Here is a 14105-nt window from a genome sequence, read left to right as displayed (position 1 = left end):
GAATCATGTTTTTTGTTTAATTTTTGACCTCATTCTGTTTACCCGTCTTTTGATCGAAGTCTTTTTCAAGTTTGCTTAAAACATTAAGCGGTTGCCATTTTGCCTTCCCGTTCTGGTAGAAAAGAAAAACACTTTGTTTGTTTTGAACACATCACAGTTTCTCTCCTCCCCTGGAACATATTCATGCGTTTCATTTGCATTTGGAGGCCTGAGAGTGGAAAGTCGGCAACATAACTACCCAGTTTGCGCCATATGGGGCTGTTAGTCACTGAGCACCTTGCTATGACGTTTGCATTTAAAAATAAACATTTAACATTCATAAAAACAGCTTTCCGGGTCAATAAATGAATGCTTCTAGTTTTCCTGCAACTTTAAAGTAGGCGTCTGATCTTTCCCAGCCCTGAATTCTGACTTTCGAGACAAATTAAATGAACATACCTCTTTTTGCGTGGTTTCGTCTTCATCAACTATTCCATCTTGATTGTCATCATTATCGCTGTTGCCTGCCAGACAAGACAAGAAATGTTGGTTAACTTTACACTGCTTTTTTCCGTAAATACATAAACAATAACCTGACGGTGCAGAAGAAGCTTGGATGAACAATGCAGAAAGCATTCATGCAAATGAGCCTAAGGTTATTTTTCATGAACATGCAATACATAGTTATACATCAGCATTTACAAACACGCATTTAACCAGTACTCGAGTTGTAAAAAGAAAATCAGGGGGGATGGTGGATTTTATCATATGGGGACAGATAATTTGTGCTGATTACAAATAATATAATATATTACAAATAATAGCACTGACCAAAACACCTGCAGAAATACTGCAGGAATGACATAGCAGCAGTTAAATGCAGCCTTCTGTAAGCTTTAAATATCCACTGGGCTTACATCAAATACATCAAAACACAACAATAAAAAACAGTTTTCTGAACTTATCAATATGACTCTGTCCTTCACAGATAAGTAAAATGGATCAATGCAAAAACTCGAAATCTTAACAAGAATATTTGTCTTATTTCTGGTTAAAATGTCTCATTTTACGAAAAAAATCTCATTACATTTAAAACAAGACTCATCACTGGAAAAAAACAACAATTTTCACCTGTTTCAAATAGATTTTCAATTGAAATAAGTAGAAAAATCTGCCAGTGGAACAAGATTTTTTTGCTTGTAATAAGAAGATAAATCTTGTCCCACTGGCAGATTTTTCTACTTATTTCAAGTGAAAATTTACTTGAAACAGGTGAAAATTGTCAATTAAGTTATTTTTCTGGTGTTATTTTTCTGGTGATGACTCTAAATGTTGAAATAGCAGTAAAACCACATTAATTGATGAAATGACATAAGGGATGGAAAGGGGGGATGGCAGTTTTACAGGGGGGGATGATTTGGACCGTTTTTATTTCAGGGGGGGATGCCATCCCCCCTCATCCCCCTCATCCCCCCTCAACTCGAGTACTGCATTTAACACATACTAGTTGATGGAGTTCAGGATCAGCAAAGATTAGTAGTGTTTAAACACCTATTTAAAACAAGCAGGTTAGCAAGCAGGTTAATTATAATGGGTGTGTTCATGGGAAGCCAAGCATGCTGCATGCATTCCCTGATGGTGAGGCCTCTAGTGTGATTAGTCTTAACTTCATACCCTCTCCCTGGCTGCTTTTTGGCCTGCCTACACGCCTGTGAGGCTCTAGCTCTGCCATCCCGACGCCTCCCTTACCTCTTAAAAACGAAGGAACGTAAAACAAGTCTACAAAAGAGAAACAACAAATTGTTGTAACGTCTGTTTTAATTGACAGGATTTATGCTGCATTATGTTTTAAGTGGAAATAGCCAGTTTGAACGGATGCATCAATACATTGAAGCATCAATACCGATACATGATAAATAAGGGGAGATTGTTTCTGCGGCATGAAATGGTGCTTGGAGAATATTGACAGCATTTTTTTTTTTAAAGAAACATAAGAAAACAAAGAAATACTGTAAATACATTAAGATGCCCTGAAGGGAACTTACTTTCTTTGGGTGCTTGCTCTCTGGTGGGCAGCTCTTGGCTGTGGGTATGTAAACCTTCTTTCTCTTCATTTGGTTGGTTGGAGTTTTCAGAGTGTGACTGGAAAAGAGCAGTCGTTCTCTTAGAAGCTTCAAGGCAAATATGTGGCGTTAAAGTTTTTAACACATGTGTTAGCTAGCTGTACCTCAGAGCCCCTCGAATCCTGGTCTTCTTCCCCTTCCTCCAGACCCAGCTCAGACAAGAAATCTACTCAAAGGATGCGGATGGATTACTATAGTATTTAGTTTTACAAAATCCAAATTATAATATTGATTATTAAAAAAAACCAAAACTGTTAAAATGATGTTTTGTACAATAATAAGTTGCAGTAACATTATGAATTTAGGTTTCCAGTGTCTAAGGGGGACAAGATTGACCGGGTAGTAGATGTATTATCTTACTAGACTTTTATCAATGGTGTCCCTATTTGAACAACAGCTAAATGACCTGAACACTTTAATTAATTAGTTAATTCTGAAAAACCATCATTTGGGACGTATATTTCCTTATGACTGTTGAGTACTCCCTGGTAGGCCTGTGTTGAAAAGATTGATTCTCCGATTTTAAATCGATTCTCATATTAATTCCTAAAAATCGATTCATAGATCATAGATTCAAAGATCGATTTAAAAAAAAAATATATATTTTTTTTCCATCATTACATTACAACTTTTGGTACTTTTTTGTTTATGCCCAAAAAAGGAATGTTTTGTTGGACACGAGAATAACTGGTGCCATGTTTTTGCCTTTAAATATGTTTAAAGGTATGAAAACATTAAAGTTTTCAGTTATAATTGCATAAATTGTCTATATTTTTTTGCTTTATACTGTCTTGGGGTTACATTTGCATAAATGTTTAAAACCAAATTCCCATAAATGGGGAAAAAATAAAAGCGATTTCATCCGTCTCTGTTTCCTCCCTGGATCTGTTTGATAATTCTGATCCACATGATGTTTCTGAAAGCAGTTCAATCAGCATTCTGGGAGCTGATTGGTCCTTACAGTATCATTAGCTGCAATACTTGCTGTTGAATCTCAATATAATACTAGTATTAATACGTTGCATAACCACAGTCATATAATTCATGCAACAGCTGAAAACTGTTTTATTAACACTAACCCAAATCAATATCGGATCGAATCGAATCGAATCAAAGCGTGATAATCGATTCTGAATCTTAAGAATCGGAATCGAATCGATTCTTGATATTTGAATCGATCCCCAGCCCTACTCCCTGGCCAGCCAGACCCATTCATTTTATGAATATTCTCTCTCTTGAAATGGGTCTGGTACCCCATCACACTCACAGCCCTTTCCACCAGTGCAAAATGTCCCGAACCAATCACAACAGCAGCAGGGTGAGCTTTATGTGGCGATCCATACAGGACAGTCCAATAATAGGATAGTCCAATACAAGAGTCACAATTCAAAACAGTGAAGACATTTGCCTTCACATGCTATATATTCTGTGGTTCCACGCCCACAGCAGTTTCTTCTACATCAGTGGGTCCTGCTGACTGGAAATCTGAGTCAAATCCAGAGGAGCCACACTACACTTGTGCATGTGGAAATCGTATAATTTTTACACTTTCTGTCAATATCAAAAGCATGATTGAATGAAACCTTGAGGAAAATGTATAAAAAAGTACTGTAATTACCCTCTGAATAAGTGAATGTCATCACCTTAACAGACAGAAACTATTCATCTTACGGATCTTGTGTCACTTATTTCTGTAGAATGAATTGGCAGGCACCATGTTTGTGGTCTGTACATCGCCCAGTGTTGGGGCAGGACTGCATTCGGGTTTCAGTGCGGACTCTTTCATGTCCTTGATAAACATGCAGATGTAGCATTTGCTCAGACGAAACTACAGTACTTTTACCTCTCTTGTTATTTCTGACGGCTTCAGCTTCAGGAACTCTTGAAGAAGCAGGAGACTCCCCGCCATCTCCAGGCTTATCATTCTCCTCTGAAATGTCTCCTTCCTCAACTTGCCCCTCATCTTCCAGGTTGTCTTCATCCTCAGTGGAATCGTCTGTCTGTATATGAAAAATTAAACTGCTTATTCATATCAACATGTCTTAAAAACACATGCAGTGACTTTGTATCTACAATACATCCAATGAACACCAAGAACCACAAAAAAAAAGAGGTATCTCTAAAACTGTTTATTACGATCAGAGGTGGGTAGAGTAGCCAAAAATTGTACTCAAGTAAAAGTACTGTTACTTCAGAATAATATGACTCAAGTAGAAGTAAAAAGTAGTCATCCAAATAATTACTTGAGTAAAAGTAAAAAAGTACTTGGTGAAAAAACTACTCAAGTACTGAGTAACTGTTGAGTAACGTCTGATTAATTGTTTTAACACAACCATTCAAACAGACAAAAGTACAAAATAATCATCTTCAGGCAAATTAAATCAATAAAATAATAAAATAAATTAAAATTAATAAAAAAATAAAAAATAGCTTAAATTAAAATAATCTTAAAGTAAATTCAAGTACTTTAATAAATAATAAAATAAATTAAATAATAACAGAATGAAAAAATAAATTAAGCACAAGTAGCACGAAATTTCAAGCCTTTGTACTTTTCTTTTTTAACCAGGCAGAACTAGAACAAACATGAACTCATAGAAACTCTGTGTGTGTTTGAGTCTGTGTAAATGTGACAAAACATTTTTCCCAAAGAATCACCCAGTGATGTCATGAGATTGACGCATACGCAGATAAAAGGGATACAAGAAAAAAAGTAACAGCTCAACGTGGCCTAATGTAGCGGAGTAAGAGTAACAGTTTCTTCCTCACAAATCTACTCAAGTAAAAGTAAAAGTATAGTGACTCAAAACTACTCTAAAGTACAACATTTCCCAAAACTTACTCAAGTAAATGTAATGGAGTAAATGTAACTCGTTACTACCCAGCTCTGATTACGAGTAGCCACACATTACACACCACTGTTTTACCTGAAGATCAGGCTCTTCAATGTGTCTGAGCTCATGCTCGTCCGTGCCCGTGTCCTCCGCCTCATCAGACGAATCTACACCAACATCGTCAATATCAGTCTGAGGTAGCGCTTCAGAGGCGTCCCCGCCTAAAACACCTTCTCCACCACTGGTGTAGTCTCTTGTGGGTGGACTGGAAAATGTGTTTTCCCTCGTTGGTCCTTTATTAAGGTCATGTGATTCCTGCCTGTTTTCAGCAGCATCTTCAAGTGGCAGGTATGATGTTAATCTAGGCTCATTCTCCTCTGCCGTCTTATCTTCATGCAGACATCCATCAACAGCGTCACCTGTGTCGTCTCTCACATCCAGCTTTTTGACTGTGGTGCTGACAAAGTCATACAGCAGCTTTTGATGCTCGCTGTCGGAGTCCTCACTCTCATCTCTTCTCAGACTGGATTTCCTGTCAACCGCCAGTGTTTCATGCTCTGCCTTGCTATCTTCTACCGATTCATCTTTTTCATCAATAAAAGAATGAGAAGCCACTTCATTACTGTAATCAGTCACCACGTTGTCTTGTTTTGTAACAAACTTCTTGCCAGTAGCGTTTGTAGTCCCCGACTGTTGTGACGGTAAATGGACCGGGCTAGACTGAAGTTCAGCTTTCATCGTCATCTGTTTTTCTGGATCGTCACTTTCGTCTTCTTCATCCCAACTATTATCTTCGTTCTCAGTGTCTGAGTCTGTTTTTCTTTCCATTTGTGTCTCGCGTGCCACTGACTCTGCATCGTCGTCGTCGTCATCGAGTCTTTGGTTTCTGCTCGTGTCTTCACCTTCAGGTGCAGAAGACACCATGGGGGACGGGTCATTTGACTCTTCTCCAAAATCCTTATCCTCTTCTTCCCAAGAGCATTCTTGCTTTTCTGCGGTTTGGTTTGGTGTTAAAACATTTGGCTTTGAGTCTGGTGACATCACGTCACTATTAATGACAGGGCTGATAGCATTCCGGTCATTTTCAGAGGAATCCCACTCTGATTCCTTTACAGAATCTAGACATGGTTTGTTTTTTAACTTAGGAGAGCTGACTGAACTCAACCCTGCAAATGATTTAGATTCCTCTATGACCATCTTGGGCGAAACACATTTTATAGAGGCGGATGAAGAATCCCATGAAGTATTCGGTCGATCGTGATCTGGACTTGGTGCGATTTTAGTCTCCTTTGGCTCCAAATCTTGTACTTGGACTTCAATTTTCTGTTGAACGATCTCATTTCCCTCACTTTTTTTGGGCATGTCAATGTCACTGCCCTCTGGAGAGGACCCCCAAGAGGACAAGTGTTTCTCACCTTTAACAGCCTTTGATTCAGCATCTTCATCAGACTGACTCTCAGCATTTTCTGTTTCAACCTTGGCTAACACGTTTCTCTGAAGAGCAATCAAAGCGCTGCAACTAAGTCCTGTTTTACCCTCCTCTTTATCGCTGTCATTCCACGTTTTATCACCGCTGTTTTCTGTATCGTTCCACGAGTCATCATCAGCTTCATCTTTTTCCTTTTGTCTTTCAGAGTCATCAGCTTTTGCCTCGCCACCTGATAAAGGTTCTGTGCGATTTCTAGGTGATTCCGATAAACCTTGCCCTAAAAGGACGTTCTTATCCGATGACATCAGGGATTCCTTCTCCAGGCTTTCGTCCTCGTCGGAAAATTTGGATTCTACCCTGATGGCCGACACGACGCAGTCGTCTGCTCCGGATAATGATGTTGCGACTGCATAAGCTGCTGTTCCGGCAGAGCAACTCAGGTCAGCGTTTTCAGTATCTGCTTCAGCTTCAACGGGAGTCCCAGCGTTGTGACAGACGGTACCGGGCCTGTTGTAGATCTCAACAGTCACGGAGGGTTTCTGCGTATCTTCAAATTCAGCCGTGTCAGCCTGGACAGCAGCCCTAGCACTGTCATCCTCTTCCTCATCTTCATTCTCTTCCTTTTCATAACTTTCTTCTTCTTCTTCTTCATCATCATCATCGTCATCCTCCTCTTCATCTTCTTCATCATCATCCTCATCTTCTTCTTCCTCATCCTCCTCTTCGTCCTCTTCGTCGTCCTCCTCCTCCTCTTCATCTTCTTCTTCTTCTTCTTCTTCTCCAGCTGAGCTTCCCTCTTGGGAGTCTGACCCTTTATTACTACCGGGGTGCTGCTCTGAGAGCTTTCTCGTTTTCCTCTCAGGTGAGTTTTCAGCTTTTTTCAGCATTTAAGAAACAGCAGAAGGAGAGAAAAATATAACAAAGATGTAAATGACAAAGCTTTGACACAAACATTTTACCTTTCTGTAGTTTGGAAGAGCGGAAGTCATCTGGGGTGCTTTGGGAAGGGAGGGAACTGGGAGAGGATCTACTGGGTGCTGCAGAGTGCTGGAGGAAGACAAAGCCTTCGGAGCTGGAACTGCCGGGACTCTAATTTCATTTTCTGACTCTGATTCTGTGCCACTCAAGGATGTGTCAGGTAGATCGGAGGCTACGGGGCAGGCAGGGTAACAGATTACTACCAGAAACGATGAGCTACACAGAGACTAAAGCTGTACATGACAAAGAGCTAAAAGCTTATCTGTACCTTTTCCCTTCTTAGATCCAATCATTTTGCTTAGGTTTACTTTTAGTGGTTTCTGAAATTCAGAACATGAGATGAAGGTTAGGACATAATTTACAAAAATTATCATATCTGTAGAGATGACTCGAACCAACCTTTTCAAAAGAAGCCGATTCGTCCTCATCCTCTGAAGTCAGCCATTCATCAGCAGCACTTTTTGAAACTCTGAAAAAGAGTACACTACAATCATTATCAATGCTGCAAAAACGAGCCATCTTTCATAATGCCGGTTACAAGGATCACACAAATTCACTCTTCTTAAAATCCAAAACATTAAAATTTACTGATCTGGTTCACTTTCAAACAGCACAAACTATGTACAAAGCTAAAAACAACATGCTTCCTGGAAATATCCCCAAAAAGATTTTTAACAGAGGTGGGGATTATAATTTGAGGGGGGAGAACAATTTAAAACATCTTTGTGTCCGCACAACATTCAGAATATTTACTATTTCCATATGTGGAGTGAAGTTGTGGAACAGTTTGGGTGCGGAGCTCAAGCAATGTCCAGGCATGAGCCAGTTTAAACAGCGGTACAAAAATATGGTTTTCACAGGGTACAGGGAGGATGAAGGGCTTTGACAATCACCAGGTGTTTCCACAGATCATTTAGTCACTTGTTTACTCACACTATTTATTTTCTTGTTGTAAATGTGTACATATGTAATGTAAATATGTAATATGATACTGAAATCAACTGAGGATTGTAATTTCTGAGAAGGGAGAAGGGGTAGGATTAAATAAGCATATGCTTCTTTTTATTCCTTTTCGGACATGGTAACATTGTTTTGTTTATTTATCTATATTTTTTTGTTGTTTTGACTATTTTGACTTATGTGTTATTTTATGTTTTCCCATGTTCGGAATAAAGCTTTCATTCATTCATTCAAAGCTTTCATTCATTCACTTACAGTACAGAAGTCAGTTTTTATAATAAACTGTAGAAAGCAGTGAGAAAATTGCTCACCGACTTAATGACTCTGACTGCGAATTGTCTTCAAAATCTGTAAAAAAAAAAGAAGAAAGAGAACTCACTTTTCAACCGATCAATGACAATTTCTGCAAGACATGTCAATAATCCAATAATACAACTACCAAATACAGACATATTGAGAGCATCTAAAGCTTAAAAAGCATTTTGATTATGACACCACAACTAAGCAGCAGGGGATCTGCATTTTCTAAAAGCAGGAAAAAGATTATCTATCTGTCGAGATTGTAAGCATTTACTGCCAACAAACTGAAACTTTTTGACTCCATTTAGTCACAAAGTTCATCTAAGCGTAGTACCTCCCCCTGCTTCATTTGCTCCATGCTCTAGATCCAGTCAAAAGGATTTGCATGAGGAATAAATAAGATGGTAAAAGTCAGTACGAACAATAACAAGTACTTTCAGTCTGTGCTATGTGATGGAAACGTCTTTACCTTCTTTGTCAGCGGCCGGTCCTCCCAACGCGAAGCCTGCTTCAACATCATGGGAGGGACTGCCCAACATTTTCTTCTTCTTGTTCTGACTTTGATGTGATCCTGAGGCCCCGTCAGTTCTCTGAGTACCGTGATCTATGATCAGGAGGGAACAACTGTAAAAGAAACAAGAAATCCATAATGTAATAGTCCCGAAAATGCACAAGGAACTTAAAAAAATTATATTAATATCTGCAGTTTAGCTGTGCTCTACGGAGCCCCTCTGGTGACATTTGAAAAAAATAAAATAATGCGTGGCCGAGCATTAATAACTCGTGGCCACGAGTTAATCAATGCATGGCCACGAGATAATGAATGCGTGGCCACGTATTATGTATCTCGTGCCCACGCATTATTTTACTTTTGGATGCATTATAACCTACTGTCTGGACTTCGTGGATGCAACTTCCTTGGTGGGATGGTTATTCATCATTAATAACGGTAATTATAGTCTATTTCAGGGGTCGGCAACCCGCGGCTCCAGAGCCGCATGCGGCTCTTTAGCACCGCCCTAGTGGCTCCCTGGAGCTTCTTTAAAAATGTTTGACCTTTTTTTCTTCTTTTTTTTCTCCTTTTTTTTCTTCCTTTTTTTTCTCTTTTTTATACTTTTTTTTCTCTTTTTTTCTTATTTTTTTTCTTTTTTTCGTTTTTTTCTCTTTTTTCTTCCTTTTTCCTTTCCTTTTTAATCTCGCCATTTTGACTTTTTCCTCGAGATTTCGACTTTTTTCTCGAAATTTCCACTTTTTTCTCAAATTGCATAATGAAAAAAAAATCTTCCCCCAGTTATAACTAATATAGATACATGCAGCATGTGTTGCTTGGCTGATACAAGACTTTTAATTTTTTGCGGCTCCAGAAATATTAGTTTTTTGTGTTTTTGGTCTAATATGGCTCTTTCAACATTTTGGGTTGCAGGCCCCTGGTCTATTTATATTAAAGAGCAAGAGTATTGTCATGGCGAGTGTAGTAATAACATGTGACATTTGAAAAAATAATAATAATAACTCGTGGCCACGAGTTATTAATGCGTGGCCAGGGGCTCCGTAGTGTTCCTCTTGCAAACCACAAATACATAAATTAAATGGAAAATACCACTCAAGGAGGAAAAAAACAACAACACAAAAACAGGAAGAGCTTACGGATGATGCTCGTTCATGACTGCATAGTCATCAGCCGACCATCCTTTAGTGTCCTTGAGTTTGATGTCTGCTTTAAAGTGCAGGAGCAGCTTCACCATACTGATTTGTCCATTGCCAGCAGCTACCATTAATGGAGACCTGGAGGTACAATCAGTAACACCATACTCACTGTAAACAACGGTGAAAGAACACTGTTATGAAGGATTCACAATGAATTATTTGTTGTTAAATACTGACCTTTGGTCTCGGTCCACAGAATTTACTTCTGCCTCCTTCTTTAGGAGAAACTCAGCCATTTCAATGTGATCTTCACGGACTGCTACAGTCAAGGGCGTAAAACCCTCCTAAACCAGAGACCACAAGAATATTTTTACCGTAGGCTCATGCACTCCAAGGACGGTTTATGGTTTTGTGTTGTAACTACACACATAGCCTATGTATGGGACCTGCGCTTAAATGTCGATGGGTTTGCTTTCGTCTGTACGTACACCACCAAACATGATCTGCCGGTGAGGTTTCATTTAGCTCTTGCTGAAGCTCTCAGTACTGAACTTTCTACTGCTTACTTCCGCCATGTACTTAAGACATGGCAGATCTGGTTGGAGTTGGATGCAAGTTGAACGACAGTTTCCTTCACTGAAATAACAACAACGTGTCCACCCAGTTTGAAAATGTGGGAGACAAAGTGGAAGCCAGAAATGTGTAGCAAAAAATGCAATGCTGGCAAGTGGACAGATTATAGCTGCTGAGGTCCACGTTAATCCAACTCAGTTACATTTCTGGTGACTAGGAATGGGTGATATTTTACCGTTCACGATATACCGCCAAATAAATTCCCCACGGTAAGAATTTGTCATCTCGCGGTAAAAACGATAAATTCCTGTTGGTGACGTTTTTGTGTAACAAACATGGCGGAAGGCGGATCTGAGAGCGAGGAGCCCGTTGTTAAACGAGGTTCCAGCTCCATTATCTGGAACTGGTTTGGATTTAAAAAGAGTGTCGAGGAGCAAACATCATCTATTATATGCAGAGTCTGCAAAAAAAACAGTGAGTGCAAAGGATGGCAATACAAGTAATTTATTATATATTTTACATTATATATAACATATTATTATAACAGCTGCTGCTGAGGTCTCTACCAGAGTGGTGTAATAATTGGTGTAGTTTAGTAGCATTTAGTATTCTTTTAGAGCAGTATTTTGGGGGCTCCAAAGACTGAATGTGGTGATAAATTTATAGTTAAAAAGATGGAGTTGAATTGGTATTTTTTTTAATCCTAATTTTTATCGTTATCGGGATAAATGCCAGAAATTATCGTGATACATTTTTTAGTCCATACCGCCCATCCCTACTGGTGACATGTATGTCTCACTACAGAGGTACGGAGAAGAGCTGCCATTTTACCCAATATATAATATATGATCAGTTAAGAATCAGTCTTATCTGGTAACATAATGCTAAATGGTCCATACCTACACATCATTTTTTACACCATATCCAAGCAAAGCACCTCCTAATTTGCTTCTCATTCACCCACTCATGCAGTGTCTCTTATTTTCCTCAGGGATGCTTCAAATGCAGGAACTGAAACCTTCCCGTCAGAAGACAACTCACTCTAATCACTGGTCCACAGCCGCAAAGTTGATTTTTATGTATCATTGATGTGAGATTACACTTAAGCTGGCTTCAAAAAGAAGTAAATGTTCAAAAACTGTTACTAACAACTGAAACGTGTCCAGAATTACCTTGTTTTGGGCATTTATTTCAGCCCCATGCTGCAACAATAGCACAGCGGTGGATACAGATGGGATGTTTACTGCTAAATGGAGGGCTGTATTACCATTGACGTCCACCAGGTTAGGCTGAGCATCATTTTCCAACAATATGCTCACACAGTGCTCATGCTGGCCCTGGACCGCCTGTTAAAGGGAAGAATTAGCATAAACTCAGACACAGGTACAACATCTGAGGGAAAGAGGAAAACCATGACATTTACATTTAATTAGGATTCACACGTTCATGGAGTAACACCTCCCAGGATTACCTTCATTAAGGCGGATCTATTTTGATTGTCGCATAGGTTAAGATTGGCTCTGCTCCCCACAAGGAACTGCACCACCTCAGCATGACCATTGGCACAGGCGATATGAAGAGGAGCTCTGCAACACCAAGGGAGAGGGTTTGACACAATGCAAACATTAGAGTTCTGACTTGATCACTTTCACTAATCCCTTAAAACCCTTTTAAAAGATGTTTTGAACCGAGTTCAAATACTTTTCCAAAGAGTGTGACATACTTCATGTGACCATGTACATTTTTCTACTTTAAGTGTGTTAGGATTTTATGAAATTGTTAAAGGTATGAGGGGTTTTTCTATAAGATTCTACACTGGTGGTTACTCTCAACGCAGGAACACATCCTGGTTTGTAGGACTAGATTGTTTAGCTGAGTTCTTCTTTACGTGAAGACAATGAAGAGAAACAGATGTGCTCCTTTAAGTAGGAAACCATCAGCAGGATATATATGGCTGAAAATGTGACATGTTTAGGTTTCTTTCCCCACAGATGTCTCCACAGATAAGGTTCAACATCGGCTCCTATAACGTACAAAACACCTCCCTGTTCAGTATAAATATGACTGGATTGATGACCACTGCGTGCATTTCTCTCCTACCTATGTGGTTTGAGAAAAGTGAACCTCCGACTGGAAAATATTGTGCATGATATAATAAAAGCTTATATTAACATTTGATTCTGTTCACTGGTTTTTCTTATGGTGCACCAGACAAACGAACACGAGGATCTTTCAAGTGCAACCATCAAAAAATACTTTATACATAACGGATGTCAAACATTGATGTGTTTCAGTTTAAGGGATTCATCTGTGGAATGGCTGTAGAATGTTTTGGAAATGGAAATTAAAGAGTGCAGTACATACCAAATATTTAAAAAAATATTGAAGAACAAAATGCTCATTAAGTATGATCATATTGTATGAGTGTTTATGTAAGTGTCAGAACTTAAATAGATAATAGGTTTATGCAGTATATTGAATGTTTTCAATGTACAAAAAGTATATGAAATGTTTTTCTTTTAATTGATTTACTGCTCTGTATCGGTTTATGTAGGAGCTGACAGAAATTGATTATAAAGGGTTAGGCGTAATAAGCTAAGCTTCAGCTTACACCTTTTTGGTCTTGTTTTGTTTATATATTTTGGTCTAATGCAATATTAGCATTAACTTCAAGTTTATTTGTTGTTTTCTTTTCTTTTGAATTTGAATTCTTATTTTGGAAATGACAGAAATAAACAAACAAATACTCTTTACAAGCCACATGGCAATCACTCTGGTCAACACGCTGCTATTTCTGACAATCCAAATGCAAAATATGTTCCATGCAGCAGGAATTTATACACCAAAAATGCCTTACAGATTTAGGCAAGAATTTAAGAAATATTGATACATGCCATTCATTGTCTCAGTGCACCTCTGTTTATTCAATACAAGAAGCTTCTAATACGTGCAATCAAGCCACTCAGACCTGAACTTCAACAGCCATCTAAAGCTTATCACTAAATCTGCCTTTTACCACCCGAACAACATTTCTAGAATTAAGGGGTTTCTGTTTGAACAAGACATAGAAAAACATATTCATGCATTATTTTTCAGTAGGTTGAATTATTGCAATGGCATCTTTACAGGCCTGAACAAGAAATCTATCAGGCAGCTGCAGCTGATCCAGAACGATCCGTCAGAGTCCTTACAAACACCAGGAAACTGGACCACGTTACACCAGGAAACTGGACCATATTACACCAGGAAACTGGACCATATTAAACCAGGAAACTGGACCAC

The 14105-nt window shown here is 38.8% G+C and overlaps 1 protein-coding gene across 1 annotated transcript in view; it reads right to left on the bottom strand.

The window, feature by feature from the left end:
• The window catches only part of LOC133444536 (ankyrin repeat domain-containing protein 26-like), a 50095-nt gene that overhangs the window by 29889 nt on the left and 6101 nt on the right, over positions 1 to 14105 (bottom strand). The window contains exons 3-19 of the mRNA XM_061722377.1: positions 12295 to 12409; positions 11996 to 12169; positions 10488 to 10594; positions 10251 to 10388; positions 9073 to 9227; positions 8938 to 8964; positions 8615 to 8651; positions 7743 to 7812; positions 7612 to 7663; positions 7325 to 7515; positions 5030 to 7222; positions 3946 to 4102; positions 2207 to 2268; positions 2025 to 2121; positions 1654 to 1758; positions 439 to 503; positions 43 to 112 (exon numbers count right to left, since the gene is read on the bottom strand). Of these exons, the coding sequence (XP_061578361.1) occupies positions 43 to 112; positions 439 to 503; positions 1654 to 1758; positions 2025 to 2121; positions 2207 to 2268; positions 3946 to 4102; positions 5030 to 7222; positions 7325 to 7515; positions 7612 to 7663; positions 7743 to 7812; positions 8615 to 8651; positions 8938 to 8964; positions 9073 to 9227; positions 10251 to 10388; positions 10488 to 10594; positions 11996 to 12169; positions 12295 to 12409 (3815 nt within the window). The remainder of the gene's footprint in view (positions 1 to 42; positions 113 to 438; positions 504 to 1653; positions 1759 to 2024; positions 2122 to 2206; positions 2269 to 3945; positions 4103 to 5029; positions 7223 to 7324; positions 7516 to 7611; positions 7664 to 7742; positions 7813 to 8614; positions 8652 to 8937; positions 8965 to 9072; positions 9228 to 10250; positions 10389 to 10487; positions 10595 to 11995; positions 12170 to 12294; positions 12410 to 14105) is intronic.

Source organism: Cololabis saira, chromosome 5 (genome assembly GCF_033807715.1).
Source record: "Cololabis saira isolate AMF1-May2022 chromosome 5, fColSai1.1, whole genome shotgun sequence".
Classification (NCBI taxonomy): domain Eukaryota; kingdom Metazoa; phylum Chordata; class Actinopteri; order Beloniformes; family Belonidae; genus Cololabis; species Cololabis saira.
Note: the sequence above shows the minus strand (reverse complement) of the source record. Positions and strands in the feature narration are given on the sequence as shown.